This window comes from Pituophis catenifer, unplaced genomic scaffold, assembly GCF_029215685.1.
Source record: "Pituophis catenifer annectens isolate HBS135680 unplaced genomic scaffold, rPitCat1.0.hap2 SCAF_12, whole genome shotgun sequence".
Taxonomy (NCBI): Eukaryota; Metazoa; Chordata; class Lepidosauria; order Squamata; family Colubridae; genus Pituophis; species Pituophis catenifer.
Window position 1 is genome coordinate 12,259,615 of NW_027256892.1, and position 16,888 is coordinate 12,276,502.

General features: G+C 39.0%; 1 protein-coding gene across 1 annotated transcript in view; it reads left to right on the plus strand.

The window, feature by feature from the left end:
• HEPACAM (hepatic and glial cell adhesion molecule) overlaps window positions 1–16,888 on the plus strand; it is a 333,685-nt gene that overhangs the window by 26,041 nt on the left and 290,756 nt on the right. The window contains exon 3 of the mRNA XM_070952470.1: window positions 5,427–5,708. Within this exon, the coding sequence (XP_070808571.1) occupies window positions 5,427–5,708 (282 nt within the window). The remainder of the gene's footprint in view (window positions 1–5,426; window positions 5,709–16,888) is intronic.

A 16,888-nucleotide genomic window follows, 5' to 3' on the forward strand; every position in this document is an offset into this window, starting at 1 on the left:
TGCAGTAATCAAGTCATGAGGTGTTGTGGGAAGCCCCCCCCCCCCGAAGAATGAAATATTTTGGGAAATATTAAAAAAGGCAGAATATTATATTTCCCTAAAGAAGAAATGGAGAAACGTGTTTTAGAGGCAGAAAGCAGCCCCCAGTCTTTCTCAATAGCCCACAGCAGATGCCAGCACTCAGGAGATAAAGTGCTTATTGAAAGAAGAAGCCAGCTATCTAGATGGCTCTATTCATAAGCAAAGCAAATACTGCAGGCAGAAATCCATTTAAGACAGAATATTTCAAAACTCCTCGCAGCAAAGTTTGACAGAATGGTAGGATTAGTACAGCAGCCCCTCACCCAAGATCCAGCACAGGACGAAAGCCATTAGCCACAATAGGAATTGCCCAATACCCTTTCAGAACACAAATCCCTTCATTGCACAACCCCCTCCCCCTCCTCCAGCAACATTTCAGGACCTGTATAAAAATCCTGGCACTGATCTAGCTAATTGTTCAGCTTACCCAGAACCACAAACCCTGGTGGTTCTGTTCACCAATAAATGGACCTTCTTTCCAATCAGCCTCCAGCCTCCATGTTGTTTCCAGCGTCTTTCTCCCAGTTTGGAACTGAACCAGATGGATTTTCCTTCCAACAGGTGACTAGGGCATGGCTAACTGTCTGAATATACAGTTTATTTCTTGGTGCGTATGGAGTGGATGAGTTCAGAATTGTCTGTTGTTATTTTAGCTTTCCACATTTTTTCTCAACAGTTTTTAATCTGATCTCTGACTCTCAGTATGTGTGTCAACTGATTTTTAATCTCCCTGGTGCATATGTTACCCCATCTTTGGATGAGGATCTCTTGTCCCTCTTTTTAATGTTGCAACAGCTTTTGCACTTCAGAAAGAATCAAATTTATATTGCACATATTAGGAGTCATCAGTCTTTCCCAGGTATGGTATCAGAAGGAAATGCTGTTCCAGACGCTGCAACGAAGCAGCATGTTTTATCTGTTACTCCATGGGAAAGTCATTCTATGTTTCATCAAAATGCCAAGGCTTTAGCGAAACAATTTCACATTCCTTTCGATCATGCTAGAGCGATTATACAACAATGTCCTCAGTGTTCTCAAATCACCCCATCTCCTTCCATTGGGGTGAATCCAAGAGGGCTTAAAGCAAATGAACTTTGGCAAATGGATGTAACTCGATATCCCTCTTTTGCTCCTTGGAAATATCTTCATGTAACCATTGATACTTTTTCTCATTTTATTTGGGCTACTCCTCAGAAAGGAGAAGCCACTAAATATGTTGTTAATCATTGTATTCGAACATTTGCTGTCATGGGTCTGCCTTCTACGTTAAAAAGACAATGGCCCTGCATATTGTAGTTGCTCCTTTGCTGAATTTTGTGGCACATGGCAAATTAAACATCTTTTTGGCATACCTTTTAACTCTACAGGACAACCCATAGGGGAGCGCACAAATTTTACATTAAAGTCTGCTTTGGATAAACACAAACAAACAGGAGGGATTCCTATAGGTCTCCCTGGTAAACAGGAATGGTTAAATAAAGTTCTGTTTACTCTGAATCATCTTAATATCACAAATTTATCAACTCCAGTAGATGATCATTTTGGAAGTAGAATAAGTCATCCCCAGCCACCGGTAATGTATAGATTATTGCCTAACCCCGAATGGCATGGACCTGTTCCCTTATTGATGTGGGGACGGGGCTACGCACTGTGCTTACGCCTACAGGTCCGGTGTGGATCCCTGCTCGGTGTGTGAAACCGTGGAAGGATGGCGTGTCACCAAGGACTGAAAAACCCGATCCTGAACTTCTCACTCAGCCTGCAGAACCCTCAGCAGGATCGGGACCGAGCACCTCGCCAGGCTCATCAAGTGACCTGGGGACAGATTAAAGCCCTTTCTGTTCAATCCACAAAATTGCTACAGGAAAAGAATGTGCCACAGATGCCAGAGAACTTTTTAGTAGCGGCTTTTGCTTGTTTAAATGCTAATTCTGTAACTATTATAATGTGTATTCTTTTTATGTGTATTTTCCCTCCTTGCGCGGCTACGATGACTTTGCAACATGGAATTCCAGAACAAGGTCTTTGGGATCAAAATTCCTATATATGGGATGTGCAGAATATCTCTCGATTAATAGGTAAAACTGATTGCTGGATCTGCATGCACGTTCCCCCACATGCCAGAGGAGGACTTTTAATACATGCTATTCCTTTTAATGAAGCCGGATGGAATTAACATCCTTGGATCCCTGGAATGCTATGAAATGAAAATGTTAATTATCCTATTTAGTTATGCTTTAGATATTATTTTAGCAGCCAAGGGTGGTGTATGTGCTTTGATTCATTCGCATTGTTGTATGTATATTACTGATCATAAAGCAAATATTTCAGCTACAATTGAGCACATGGAAAACATGATTGCAGATAATCCAATTGGCTCCACTATTCCACAATCCCCACGAGAGTGGTTATGGTCTTGGCTCCCAGATTTTGGATGGGTGCGACAAATAGTATCCATTGTTATACTAGTCATCATTGCTTTGATTTGTTGTTACTGTTGCATACAATGTTTGCCTGGGTTATTAGCGATATTTCGTCCAAGAATTCGGCCCTCCAAATCTGAAATTATGTATGCTTGCAAAATATTAAAAAATAAAAAATAAAATAAAAGAGGAGGACATGTGGGGATGGGGTTATCTCAGTGGTTGGCAAACCACGCTGAGTAAACAATGTCAGCACAAAGTCCTAATCTCATCAGGAATGTAAAGACAGGATGTCTGGCAGAGACCCTATCTCAGATATGTAAGGCATGGGGACCCAGCATGTAGACATCATTTGTCACAGGAAGAACATGAGGGAAACACAAGGGGTTCACATGGAATTCACGAGCCTTCTTTAGCCAATCAGTACAAGTAAACGTTGATTAATGTTTTGCCATGGTAGTTGTAAAATGACAATAAAAGGGAGCCTTTTGAATGGGGTCAGTGTGCCTTCCACAAGGTGCCATCCCACCGAGGGGCCTTCCCGTGAATCATCTTCCTGCGTACGGGTCTTTCTTCATCAAAACAACACTGATATAACTTCCACTTGCAAATATTTAATTGGGGTCTTCCATCATCGGAGTTGCATAGTTAGAGATTATGCTAACTATAGTAATGGGTGAGTCCAGGAGAGGAGATGAGGGTAGGTCTTGAGAATATTATCTGGGAGGAGTTTGATCCTGTGGCTCCCGAGGATGTGGACAGGGTTCTGGGTAGGATTAGTGCCGCCACATGTTTATTGGACCCGTGTCCCTCCTGGTTGGTACTGGCCTCCCGGGAGGTTACACGAGGCTGGCTCAAGGAGATTATAAGTGCTTCTCTGAGTGAGGGTGCCTTTCCTGCTGCCTTGAAAGAGGTGGTGGTGAGGCCCCTCCTCAAGAAGCCTTCCCTGGACCCAGCTGAATTAGTCAACTACCGTCCGGTCTCCAACCTTCGTTTTGTGGCAAAGGTTGTTGAGAGTGTGGTGGCACAACAACTGCCCAGGCACCTGGATGAAGCTAAGTATCTGGACCTGTACCAGTCGGGCTTCAGGCAGGGGTACAGCACAGAAATGGCATTGGTCGCATTGGTGGATGATCTCTGGAGGGCTCGGGACAGGGGTTGCTCCTCTGTCCTGGTCCTGTTAGATCTCTCAGCGGCTTTTGATACCATCAACCATGGTATCATGCTGCAGCGGTTGAGGTGGTTAGGAATAGGGGGCACCGTTTTGCGGTGGTTCTCCTCCTTCGTCTCCGACCGCTTGCAGTTCGTGTTGACAGGGGGTCAGAGGTCGACTTCGAGGCGCCTTGCATGGGGAGTGCCACAGGGGCCGGTCCTCTCGCCCCTTCTGTTCAACATTTATGTGAAGCCGCTGGGCGAGATCATCCATGGTTTTGGGGTGAGAGTCCATCTGTACGCTGATGATACTCAGCTGTACATCTCCACCCCAGACCACCCCAACGATGCCCTTGAAGTGATGTCTCACTGCCTGGAGGCTGTGCGGGTCTGAATGGGGAGAAATAGGCTCAGACTCAACCCCTCCAAGACCGAGTGGCTGTGGTTCCCGGTGCCGCGATATAGTCAGCTGGTGCCATTGCTGACTATTGGGGGTGAGTCTTTACCCCCCACAGAGAGGGCCCACAATCTGGGCATCCTCCTGGATGCACGGCTGTCTTTAGAAGAACATATGATGGCCGTGGCCAGGGGAGCTTTTTATCAGGTTCGCCTGATCAGCCAGTTGTGGCCCTTTCTGGACCACGACGCTTTGCGCACAGTCATTCACGCCCTTGTCACCTCCCGACTGGACTACTGCAATGCTCTCTACATGGGGCTCCCCTTGAAAAGCACCCGGAGGCTCCAACTGGTCCAGAATGCAGCCGCACGGGTGGTTATGGGCGCAACTCATTGTGCCCACGTGACACCACTCCTGCGCGAGCTGCACTGGCTCCCAGTGGTCTTCCGGGTGTGATTCAAGGTGTTGGTTACCACCTTTAAAGCGCTGCATGGCATTGGACCTGGAAAACTTCGAGACTGTCTTCTGCCACCAGTAGCCTCCCACCGGCCAGTTCGCTCCCACAGAGAGGGTCTCCTCAGGGTGCCGTCGGCCAAATTATGTCGGCTGGCAACACCCAGGGGGAAGGCCTTCTCTGTGGGAGCCCCTGCCCTTTGGAATGAACTGCCCCCAGAAATCTCTGCCCCCAGTAAAATCTCTGATCTCCGTGTATTTCGCTGTGCCCTCAAAACCATGTTGTTCCGCCAGGCTGGGCTATCAATGTCAAGATTTTAATTGGTTTTAAATGGGATTTTAAATTTGGGGTTTTATAAATTGGGACTATTATTTAATAATTTTAATTATTTTTAAATTTTGTCTGTCTTTGTTTTTTTAATTAGGCTCCCTGAGTCCTTCGAGAGAAGGGCGGTATAGAAATTAAATAAATAAATAAATAAATAAATAAATAAATAAATAAATAAATAAATAAATAAATAAATAACAAGTGCTTTCAGAATATATATTTGAAAAACTGGTACAGTGAAAATATAATGAACATTATTACCAGCACATGCCAGCTGAGAGAAAGGCTGGAGACACCAGACTACTTTGTTTCCTAGATTAGATCCTACAACTGACTTGGCTTTAATTGTAAAAGGTCCATCTGGAATCAGTTTCTGCTCAGCAGACTACATACAATCAAGGTCAATTAAACAATGGCTTTGTGAATTATTGTCTTTCTCTTGGTGATTGGTGAATAATCTATAACGGAAGCAAAAAAAAAAAAAAAGCCTGAATGATTTCACTAAACATGTTTCCCATCAACCCTCTTCCTCATCCATTATCTGCATCTTCAAGACCAACGAGATGCCATTTTATTTCTTTGTTGATTCTAGTTCCGGTTTCAAAGCCTCACGTTGCCTTGGCCTCCTCAACTGTGCTGGAGCTGAGTGAATATTTCTCTTTCAATTGTTCCCACGAGAATGGCACTAAGCCCAGCTATACATGGATGAAGGACAACAAGCCTCTTAGCAATGACTCTCGGCTGATCCTCTCCCATGACCAGAAGATCCTCACCATCACTAGAGTTCTGATGGCCGATGATGACACTTACAGCTGTCTGGTAGAGAACCCCATCAGCAAAGGACAAAGTGTTCCTGTAAAACTGACAGTGTACAGTAAGTATGGGATGCACAAGTCTATACACATGGCAGTAGCACAAAATCTTGAATTTTAATATTGTTATTATTGTTTTAAATTGTTTTTATTATAATATTTATGTATCGTTTTTATGTTTTTCTATATCTATATATCTATATTTCTATATTTGTTCACTGCCCAGAGTCACTCTGTGATGAAGATGGGCAGTAGATAAATGTTATAAAAATATTTTTGGAATAAGTTTTTATTATGTTTTATGTTAGGATAAAAATTAAACAAAAATTAGAAAGAGAAGAGAGAAAAGAGCAAAGAGAGAAAATAAGGAATGACTTCCAATTTTCTTTGGTGCAGTAGATTTCAAAAATAATACAATCTCAACCTTTCGTTACATTTCACAACATTTCAAGCCATTTCTGTAACAATAAAATCATCCTAATCACCAAAACCTAAAATCAAGGTTTCATTTTTTTCAGTTCTGAGAAAAGTCCAGAAGCGGATTCCTAGTAGAAACAAAGCCAAATAAATTCTTTTCTTTAATTAAAGCACTCAATTTCACCATCTCTGCTAACTCCATCACCTTTATCATCTACTCTTCCATTGTGGGAATGACTGTCTTTCCATCTTCATGTTAAGAAATGTTAAGAAAGATATATAAAGACAAAGATAACAATGATGGTGATAATAATGACTTAGAGACTTGGCTAGCTGTTCTGGTAAACTCAGATTAATAAAGTGGTCCTTCTTAATGATACTTCAAATTTGGATTCTGTCTTCTGTTTGTTACTTTCCTCCTCAGCCAGGCCTTTTGAATTGAGGTAATGATGATTATTTAAGTGATGTTTATTGTTTTGAACTAGAGTCTGACTGTTTAATAGCTCTGTGCGAGTGTAGTTTTTATGTATATATTTTGATCTTTTGCTACTTGGAAAGCCTTTGAAAAGACATTTGCAAATTGAAAATAATAGAGTAATGAGAAAGGAGATGCTGTGAGAAGAGTAAAGATTATAGTGGGAGATAAATCTAAAGAATAAAACAGGGGAAACCTTGAGTTGGAAATCAACTTTGGCATTAGCAAAGCGCTTTGGTACCATTGCCAAAAAAACAACAGTGTCTGCATGATTAACAGGAATCAAGTTTGATTCAAGGAAGAATTTATTTTATTGCTCACTTTGCCTTCTTCTCCTAAACCAAAGGTGCTTTTTCAAAAAGCAAGTGGACTTTTCTTTGTTTTTTTCCCTTGAAGAGGTTTTATCTCTCATGCAAGAAGTTTCTTCAGAGCTGAAAAATCTTCTTGGATGAGATGCGAAACATCTTCAAGGAAAAAATAAAGAAAAATTCAGTTGCCTTTTGAAAAAGGACCTTTGGGACAACCATGGCTGGGATGACTGAGAATCTCCATAGACTTCTTCTCCTCACTCACATCCCATGATCATTCCTACGTTTTGTTGCTTTGTGAGAACTTGGAATCTATATAAATATGTATAGAAAGAGAATCTCTGTCAGACCTTCATAACTCTGATATAGCAATAAAGTTCCAGTGCTTATGCAGAGTCTGTTTCCTGACTAAAAGAATTAGAATAGAATAGAATAACAGAGTTGGAAGGGATCTTGGAGGTCTTCTAGTCTAACCCCCTTCTTAGGCAGGAAACTCTACACCACTTCAGACAAATCCAACATCTTCTTAAAAATTTCCAGTGTTGGAGCATTCACAACTTCTGGAGGCAAGTTGTTCCATTGATGAATTGTTCTAACTGTCAGGAAATTTCTCTTTAGTTCTAAGATGCTTCTCTCCTTGATTAGTTTCCACCCATTGCTTCTTGTCCTACCCTCAGATGCTTTGGAGAATAGCTTGACTCCCACTTCTTTGTGGCAGCCCCTGAGATATTGGAACACTGCTATCATGTATCCCCTAGTCCTTCTTTTCATCAAACTAGACATACTTAGTTCCTGCAACCGCTCTTCATATGTTTTAGCCTCCAGTCCCCTAATCATCTTTGTTGCTCTTCTCTGCACTCTTTCTAGAGTCTCAAATCTTTTTTACATCGTGGTGGCCAAAACTGAATGCAGTATTCCAAGTGTGGCCTTATCAAGGCATTATAACGTGGTATTAACATACAGTTGATACAAGCATTTGATGGTTGCATTTGCATTATGGCATCACTGCACAGATACCATCATGTTGGCACCAACCTGATTTGCTGCATTCATTGCAACTTCCATGGAGAAGTGCCCACTCAGCTTTCCACAACTTTCTGTTCTTTTTTTTAAAAAAACAAGTTTTATTTTTTAAAAAATCCTTTCATCATACATATTTTATGAACAGAGTGTTGACCAGGTCAAATCTTATACATCTTATACATAATCAAAATCATCATTATAATATATCTTAATCTTCTTGTTTTTTTCCAATATTTATCTTTTGTGTAGCCTTTATCACAAATTTATCATTTTTCTCCATCTCTTCTTATTTCAACTTCTGCCATATTATTTTCTTTCCATCATTTTTTATCATTTTCAATTTTATATTTAAATCACATCACTTTATGCCTTATGCTTCTTCTCAATTACAATTACTGCAGTTGTTTACATTCTTTCTTCATTTCTGGAAGTGTCTCTCTAATTCCTTCTACCCACTCGTTAACAGTAAAATATTCATCTTAATTTATATTGTTATCAAAATTAATGATATTCTTAGATTACTTATTTTCACCTTTCCATCTGCTGTGGTTTATCACAAACATGTTCTATTCCATCTTCTTTGCAAACATAGTCACTTTCATAATTTCAACATTGTTATTCTCTTTACAATTAACATTTTAAATATTCATTTTAATTTACATTCCTATCAAAATTAATAATATTGTCAAATTGCTTATTTTCACATTTCTGTCTATCTATTTAATGTAGACAAACTCTATTCATTCATCTTTATCATATATTCACTTATAATCATTTTCTGCCATATCATATTTTTTCAACTTCTACCATATTATTCTTGCACATTTCTTTATCATTTCATTTTCACTGCTTTCATCTAGTAACATCACAGTATATTCTATAATTCTTCTACTTACCACTACTATTTTTATCAGGTTCGCCTGATAAGCCAGTTGCGCCCCTTTCTGGATCGGGTCTCCTTATGCACGGTCACTCACGCCCTCGTTACTTCCCGCCTGGACTACTGTAATGCTCTCTACATGGGGCTCCCCTTGAGGAGCACCCGGAGGCTCCAACTGGTCCAGAATACAGCCGTGCTGGTGATTATGGGGGCGACATGGCTCTCCCATGTAACACCTCTCCTGCGCGAGCTGCACTGGCTTCCGGTGGTCTTTGGTGGTAGGACTCAATTCAGCCAGAAAACGAAACTTTTGACACAGAGCTCAGATTTGAAAAGGAAACACATATTCATGTTCCCCACAGTCTGAAAAGCCCAAAACACATTCAATTTTCAAAGGCGAACTTTCCCTAAGGAGTTAGACCAAGCTGTATCTCACAATTACAAGTAGAACTCAATTCAGCCAGAAAACATATCTTTTGACACAGAGCTCATATTTGGAAAAGAAACACATATTCATGTTCCTCAGAGTCTGAAAAGCCCAAAACACATTCAATTTTCAAAGGCGAGCTTTCCCTGAGGAGTTAGACCAAGCTGTATCTCAGAATTACAAGTAGAACTCAATTCAGCCAGAAAACATCAATTGTGAGGTACAGCTTGGTCCAACTCTTCAGGGAAAGCTGAAAATTGAATGTGTTTTAAGCTTTTGAGATTCTGAGGAACATGAATATGTGTTTCTTTTGCAAATCTGAGCTCTGTGTCAAAAGATATGTTTTCTGGCTGAACCTTTCCCTGAGGAGTTAGACCAAGTTGTACCTCAAAATTGGCAGTAGTACTCAATTTAGCCAGAAAACTTAATTGTTGGCACAGAGCTCATATTTGCCAATGAAATACAGATTCATGTTCCTCAGAATCTGAAAAGCAAAAACACATTCAATTTTCAAAGGTGAGCTTTCCCTGTGGAGTTAGACCAAGCTGTATCTCAGAATTACAAGTAAAACTCTATTTAGCCAGAAAACGTAACTGTTGACACAGAGCTCAGATTTCCAAAGGAAACACATATTCATGTTCCTCAGAGTCTGAAAAGCCGAAAACACATTCAATTTTCAAAGTCAAGCTTTCCCTGAAGAGGTAGACCAAGCTGTATCTCAGAACTGGTGTAAGGACTCACTCAATTCAGCCAGAATTGACACAACTTCTGTGTCAAAAGATATGTTTTCTGGCTGAATTGAGTCCTACTGCCAATTGTGAGATACAGCTTGGTCTAACTCCTCAGCGAAAGCTCGCCTTTGAAAACTGAATGTGTTTTGGGCTTTTCAGACTCTGAGAAACATGAATATGTGTTTCTTTTCCAAATCTGAGCTCTGTGCCAACAATTAAGTTGTCTGGCTAAATTGAGTCCTACTGCGAATTCTGAGATACAGCTTGGTCTAACTCCTCAGCGAAAGCTCGCCTTTGAAAATTGAATGTGTTTTGGGCTTTTCAGACTCTGAGGAACATGAATATGTGTTTCTTTTGAAAATCTGAGCTCTGTGTCAACAGTTACATTTTCTGGCTGAATTGAGTTCTACTGCTAAATATGAGTTACAGATTGGTCTAACTCCTCAAGGAAAGCCCGTATTTGAAAACTGAATGTTTTTTTGTGCTTTTCAGACCGTGAGAATAAATATGTCTTTCTTTTGCAAATGTGAGTTCTGTGTCAAAAGTTACGTTTTCTGGCTGAATTGAGATCTACTGCTAAATATGAGTTAGAGATTGGTCTAACTCCTCAGGGAAAGCTCGTATTTGAAAATTGAATGTGTTTTTGTGCTTTTCAGACAGTGAGGAGCCTAAATATCTCTTTCTTTTGCAAATCTGAGTTCTGTGTCAAAACTCAATTCAGCCAGAATTGACACATCTTCTGTGTCAAAAGATATGTTTTCTGGCTGAATTGAGTCCTGCTGCCAATTGTGAGATACAGCTTGGTCTAACTCCTCAGCGAAAGCTCGCCTTTGAAAATTGAATGTGTTTTGGGCTTTTCAGACTCTGAGGAACATGAATATGTGTTTCTTTTGAAAATCTGAGCTCTGTGTCAAAAGTTACGTTTTCTGGCTGAATTGAGTTCTACTGCTAAATATGAGTTACAGCTTGGTCTAACTCCTCAGGGAAAGCTCGTATTTGAAAATTGAATGCGTTTTTGGGCTTTTCAGACCGTGAGGAGCATAAATATGTCTTTCTTTTGCAAATCTGAGTTCTGTGTCAAAACTTACAAATATGAGATATAGATTGGGCTAACTCCTCAGGGAAAGCTCGTATTTGTAAATTGAATGTGTTTTTGTGCTTTTCAGACCGTGAGGAGCCTAAATATGTCTTTCTTTTGCAAATCTGAGTTCTGTGTCAAAACTTACAAATATGACTTACAGATTGGTCTAACTCCTCAGGGAAAGCTAGTTTTGAAAATTGAATGTGTTTTTGTGCTTTTCAGACCGTGAGGAGCAAGAATATGTGTTTCTTTTGCAAATCTGAGTTCTTTGTCAAAAGCTACAAATATGAGATATAGATTGGTCTAACTCCTCAGGGAAAGCTCGTATTTGAAAATTGAATGTGTTTTTGGGCTTTTCAGACCATGAGGAGCATAAATATGTCTTTCTTTTGCAAATCTGAGTTCTTTGTCAAAAGCTACATTTTCTGGCTGAATTGAGTCCTACCACCAATTGTGAGATACTGCTTGGTCTAAGTCGTCAGGGAAAGAACGTATTTGAAAATTGAGTGTGTTTTTGTGCTTTTCAGACCGTGAGGCGCAAGAATATGTGTTTCTTTTGCAAATCTGAGTTCTGTGTCAAATGTTACAAATATGAGTTACAGTTTGGTCTAACTCCTCAGGGAAAGCTCGTATTTGTAAATTGAATGCGTTTTTGGGCTTTTCAGACCGTGAGGAGCATAAATATGTCTTTCTTTTGCAAATCTGAGTTCTGTGTCAAAACTTACAAATATGACTTACAGATTGGTCTAACTCCTCAGGGAAAGCTAGTTTTGAAAATTGAATGTGTTTTTGTGCTTTTCAGACCGTGAGGAGCAAGAATATGTGTTTCTTTTGCAAATCTGAGTTCTTTGTCAAAAGCTACAAATATGAGATATAGATTGGTCTAACTCCTCAGGGAAAGCTCGTATTTGAAAATTGAATGTGTTTTTGGGCTTTTCAGACCATGAGGAGCATAAATATGTCTTTCTTTTGCAAATCTGAGTTCTTTGTCAAAAGCTACATTTTCTGGCTGAATTGAGTCCTACCACCAATTGTGAGATACTGCTTGGTCTAAGTCGTCAGGGAAAGAACATATTTGAAAATTGAGTGTGTTTTTGTGCTTTTCAGACCGTGAGGCGCAAGAATATGTGTTTCTTTTGCAAATCTGAGTTCTGTGTCAAATGTTACAAATATGAGTTACAGTTTGGTCTAACTCCTCAGGGAAAGCTCGTATTTGAAAATTGAATGTGTTTTTGTGCTTTTCAGACCGTGAGGAGCATGAATATTGTCTTTTGCAAATCTGAGTTCCTTGTCAAAAGTTACGTTTACTGGCAAAAGTGATTTCTACTGCTAAATATGAGTTACAGATTGGTATAACTCCTCAGGGAAAGCTCGTATTTGAAAATTGAATGTGTTTTTGGGCTTTTCAGACCGTGAGGAGCCTAAATATGTCTTTCTTTTGCAAATCTGAGCTCTGTGCCAACAATTAAGTTTTCTGGCTAAATTGAGTCCTACTGCCAATTCTGAGATACAGCTTGGTCTAACTCCTCAGGGAAAGCTCGTATTTGAAAACTGAATGTGTTTTGGGGCTTTTCAGACCACGAGGAGCATAAATATGTGTTTCTTTTGCAAATCTGAGCTCTGTGGAAAGCCCAAAACACATTCAATTTTCAAAGGCAAACTTTCCCTGAGGAGTAAGACCAAGCTGTATCTCCGTATTGGTGTAAGGAGTCAATTCAGCCAGAAAACATAACTATTGACACAGAGCTAAGATTTGCAAGGGAGACACATATTCATGATTCTCACAGTCTGAGAAGCCCAAAAAACATTCAATTTTTGAGGCAAGCATTCCCTGAAAAGTTAGACCAAGCTGTATCTCAGGATTCCAAGTAAAACACAATTAAGCCAGAAAACATTATCTTTTGACAAAAAGCTCAGAGTTGCAAAAGAAAGACATATTTATATTCCTGAGTCTGAAAAGCCCAAAAAACATTTAATTTTAAAAGGCAAGCTTTCCCTGAAGCATTAGACCAAGCTGTATATCCCAATTGGTGAAAGACTCAATTCAGCCAGAAAACGTAAGTGTTGACAAAGAGCTCAGATTTGCAAAGGAAACACATATTCATGATTCTCACATTCTGAAAAGCCCAAAACACATTCAATTTTCAAAGGCAAGCGTTCCCTGAAGAGTTAGACCAAGCTGTATATCTCAATTGGTGAAAGGACTCAATTCAGCCAGAAAACTTAACTGTTGGCACAGAGTTCAGATTTGGAAAAGAATTGGTCTGAGATCACAGATCTGAGTTCTGTATCAAAAAATATGTTTTCTGGCTGAATTGAGTTCAACCAAGCTTTATCTCAGAATTCCAAGTAAAACACAATTCAGCCAGAAAACATATCTTTTGACACAGAGCTCAGAGTTGCAAAAGAAACACATATTCATATTCCTCAGAGTCTGAAGAGGCCAAAACACATTTAATTTTCAAAGGCAAGCTTTCCCTGAAGAGTTAGACCAAGCTGTATCTCAGAATTGGTGTAAGGACTCAATTCAGCCCGAAAACTTAACTGTTGGCACAGAGCTCATATTTGCCAATGAAATACAGATTCATGTTCCTCAGAATCTGAAAAGCAAAAACACATTCAATTTTCAAAGGTGAGCTTTCCCTGTGGAGTTAGACCAAGCTGTATCTCAGAATTACAAGTAAAACTCTATTTAGCCAGAAAACGTAACTGTTGACACAGAGCTCAGATTTCCAAAGGAAACACATATTCATGTTCCTCAGAGTCTGAAAAGCCCAAAACACATTCAATTTTCAAAGGCAAACTTTCCCTGAAGAGTTAGACCAAGCTGTACCTCAAAATTACAAGTAGAACTCAATTCAGCCAGAAAATATATTTTTTGACAGAGAGCTCAGATCTGTGATCTCAGACCAATTCCCAATTCAGCCAGAAAACATAACTGTTTTTTTTTTTTTTTTTTTTTATTGAAAAAGTTTTCAAATACAAATTTTTCCCCCTTTTTCCCCCCCCCTCCCCCCCCTCCCTAACCCCCCCTCCCCACCCTTCCCCCCCTGTGACTTCTTCGTAACAAAAAAAAAAACCCTAATTCATAACAGATTACTTACTCCCTCCTCAAAATACTGACCTTTACTTACTAAAAGTATTATAAATCCCCCTTTATCCATACATCTCAGAAAAGAAGAAGAGAAAAAAACAAAACAAAAAACAAACACATTATACTATAACTATTATAAAATAACTTCTAATTTAGCATAATAGTGTTTTATATCTATACATTATTGCAACAATTCAAAACCACCTTCCACTTTAAAACTATACGATAAGTCCTACTTTAATAACATTTCAAAGCGGGCTCCCCATAAAATCTAATTTAACATTTATTCCACTCTATCCATTTCCTCCACTCCCCTAAATGTATCACTTAAAAATCCCTTTTCTTAAACTAATCAATCTGTAGCTAGCTTATTCACCCACTGTCTTACAAATTTACCATACACAACAATTCTTGATATCTTTAATTCACTGCCCACACTACTTAAAAATATATATATATATATATTCCATTATATCTAAATAAAAAAAGAAAAGACAATAACTTTAAATTTATAGTCCATATAATATCTTCTTGAAGTCTTTCCACTGGATTGTTAGAACCAACATCCATAATAGGGTAACATAGCTTGCTGATGCAACAGTTTATTCAAGGTCTCCAATCATATCTGCCCCCATCAGTAGTAAACATCTTCTTATATATATAAAAGTAAAAACAACCACCCGAGTGACATTATAATTATATTCCATATAATAATAATTGTGGGTTTCATCAGGATTATTAATTTCCATCATCGTATTGGGTAACAACCCGATCTTCTGCATGTCCCAATGTGATTCTCTTGCCTTATAATTCAAAATAATTATAATATATTTATCAACACAAAAAGAAGTTTCAAAGTAGATAATTCAAAACCATCAATTTGAGGCTCTTTCCATGTCCCAAAATTACGGCAATGCAGAGATCTGCCACTATCCTCAGGATGATATTGACCAATGTGTCGCCTCCTCTATGTTTTCACATAATCATTCATATTTTAAAATCACTGGCTTCACTGTTGCTTGGGTTAGAAATTTCTATTTTTGCACAACCTATTTCTTTTTTTTGTTTTCTTTTTGTGGGTTTGACTTCCATCCTAATTTTTTGTGTCTCGCGTTTCTTTTTTATCCCTTGTATATCCTCTAATTGGTTTCCATGCTTGTCCTTGCCTTGATAAGTCATCACATTAAAATCAGATGGCACTTCTCTCGAATTTGTAGATAATCCAGCTGGGGTATCCGATAAATCCAAAGGCAATTTATCTGGTACAGTCTCTGTCTTTAGTTCCAGCTCCTTCTGCTTATCCTGTATTATATCTGAAGACGTTAAATTCATTTTCAACCTATTTTGATAAAATTCTTCCGCTCTTTCAACAGTATTTAACTGGTATCTTTCTCCTTGATATCTCAATATAATACCAACTGGGACGTCCCACCGGAATTGAATATTTCTCCTTTTTAACTCAGACACCAGAAAGCCAAATTTCTTCCTTTCCATTAATATCTTAGGTGGGAGTTCCTTGTAAATCCAAATCTTTCTTCCATACAATTGCAAATTAGAATTGAAGGAATTTTGCACAATTTTATTCCTAATTTCTTTATCTGAAAAATAGATTACCACATCTCTAGGCAATTGCCTTTGCTTGGCAGTCCAGGAGTTTATTCGATAAGCTCTGTCAATCCTACAAAACACTTCCTCAGGTTGAATCTTTAAAATCCCAGCTAGAAATTCAGAAGATATTTTCCTTAAGTCATCTCTGTTATTTTCCTGCAAACCTCTAAGTCTTATTGCATATTCTGTAAAATTATATTGTATCTTTAGAACCTCTTTTTCAATCCTCTGTTGCAGAGTTTCTACATTACCAGACTTTTGATCAGCATCCATTTTAAATTTTTCTTCTGAACTATAATCCTGAATATTTAACAAATCATTTTCAATTTTTTGAATTCTATTGTCCAATTTGTCTTGAATTTCATCCATTTTTGACTCTAGTAAATTAGCATTTGTTTCCAACCGAATCATGAATTCTGACATTTTTAAAATTTTTTGCTGCAAAAAGTCAAACTTGGATTTCACCAATTCCTTAGTTTCCTGCTTAAATTTTTCAAGTTGCTGATTCACAATCTCATCCCTTCTTTCAATCTCCTCTAAGAGAAATTCTATTATATTAAAATCAGGTTTCTGGGACTGAAGAGTTAAAACTTGTTCCTTTAAATTCTTAGTGGGGGAATCCCCCCCACCTATTTTTTTGTCTGACTTCACAAGCCTCAGTGCCATGTTTCCGCCTAAGCAGGCTTTGTTAGAAGAAAAAAAAAAACAAGACAAAAGACTTCCAGCCAGCAACAATCAGGCCTCCAGGGGAAAAAGAGAAAAACAAAAACAGGAGCGGAGTTTTGTCTACAAATGTAGCCAGTGGTATTTATTCCGCTACATTGTAAGAATAAAAAACGGAAGAACTTTCCCTCTCAAACTCTTCTCCAGCCGCGGCAGACGCCATTTTAAAAAAAACCTTTTTTCCTCTTTCTCTTCCTCTATTCTCTTAAGTAATTTTTAAAAGATAAGTAAAATACTTGCGCTTCAGTATTACAGGTCCAGCTCACATTTTCTTTGAGTAATCTGTCAAATTCGCAGGCTTGCTTTTGACGCCTAGCTCTGCATTAGCAGAGGTCTCCCAAAGCCCGGAGCAGCGGCTGGGGATATGGGGCATCTCATCCGCTCCATCCCAAAAGTAAAAGAAAAACTTTTGGGACTCTGCAGAGAGTTCTACCCACCCCTGCCGGCTCTATCTCCGTTTCCTCATGGGAACGGA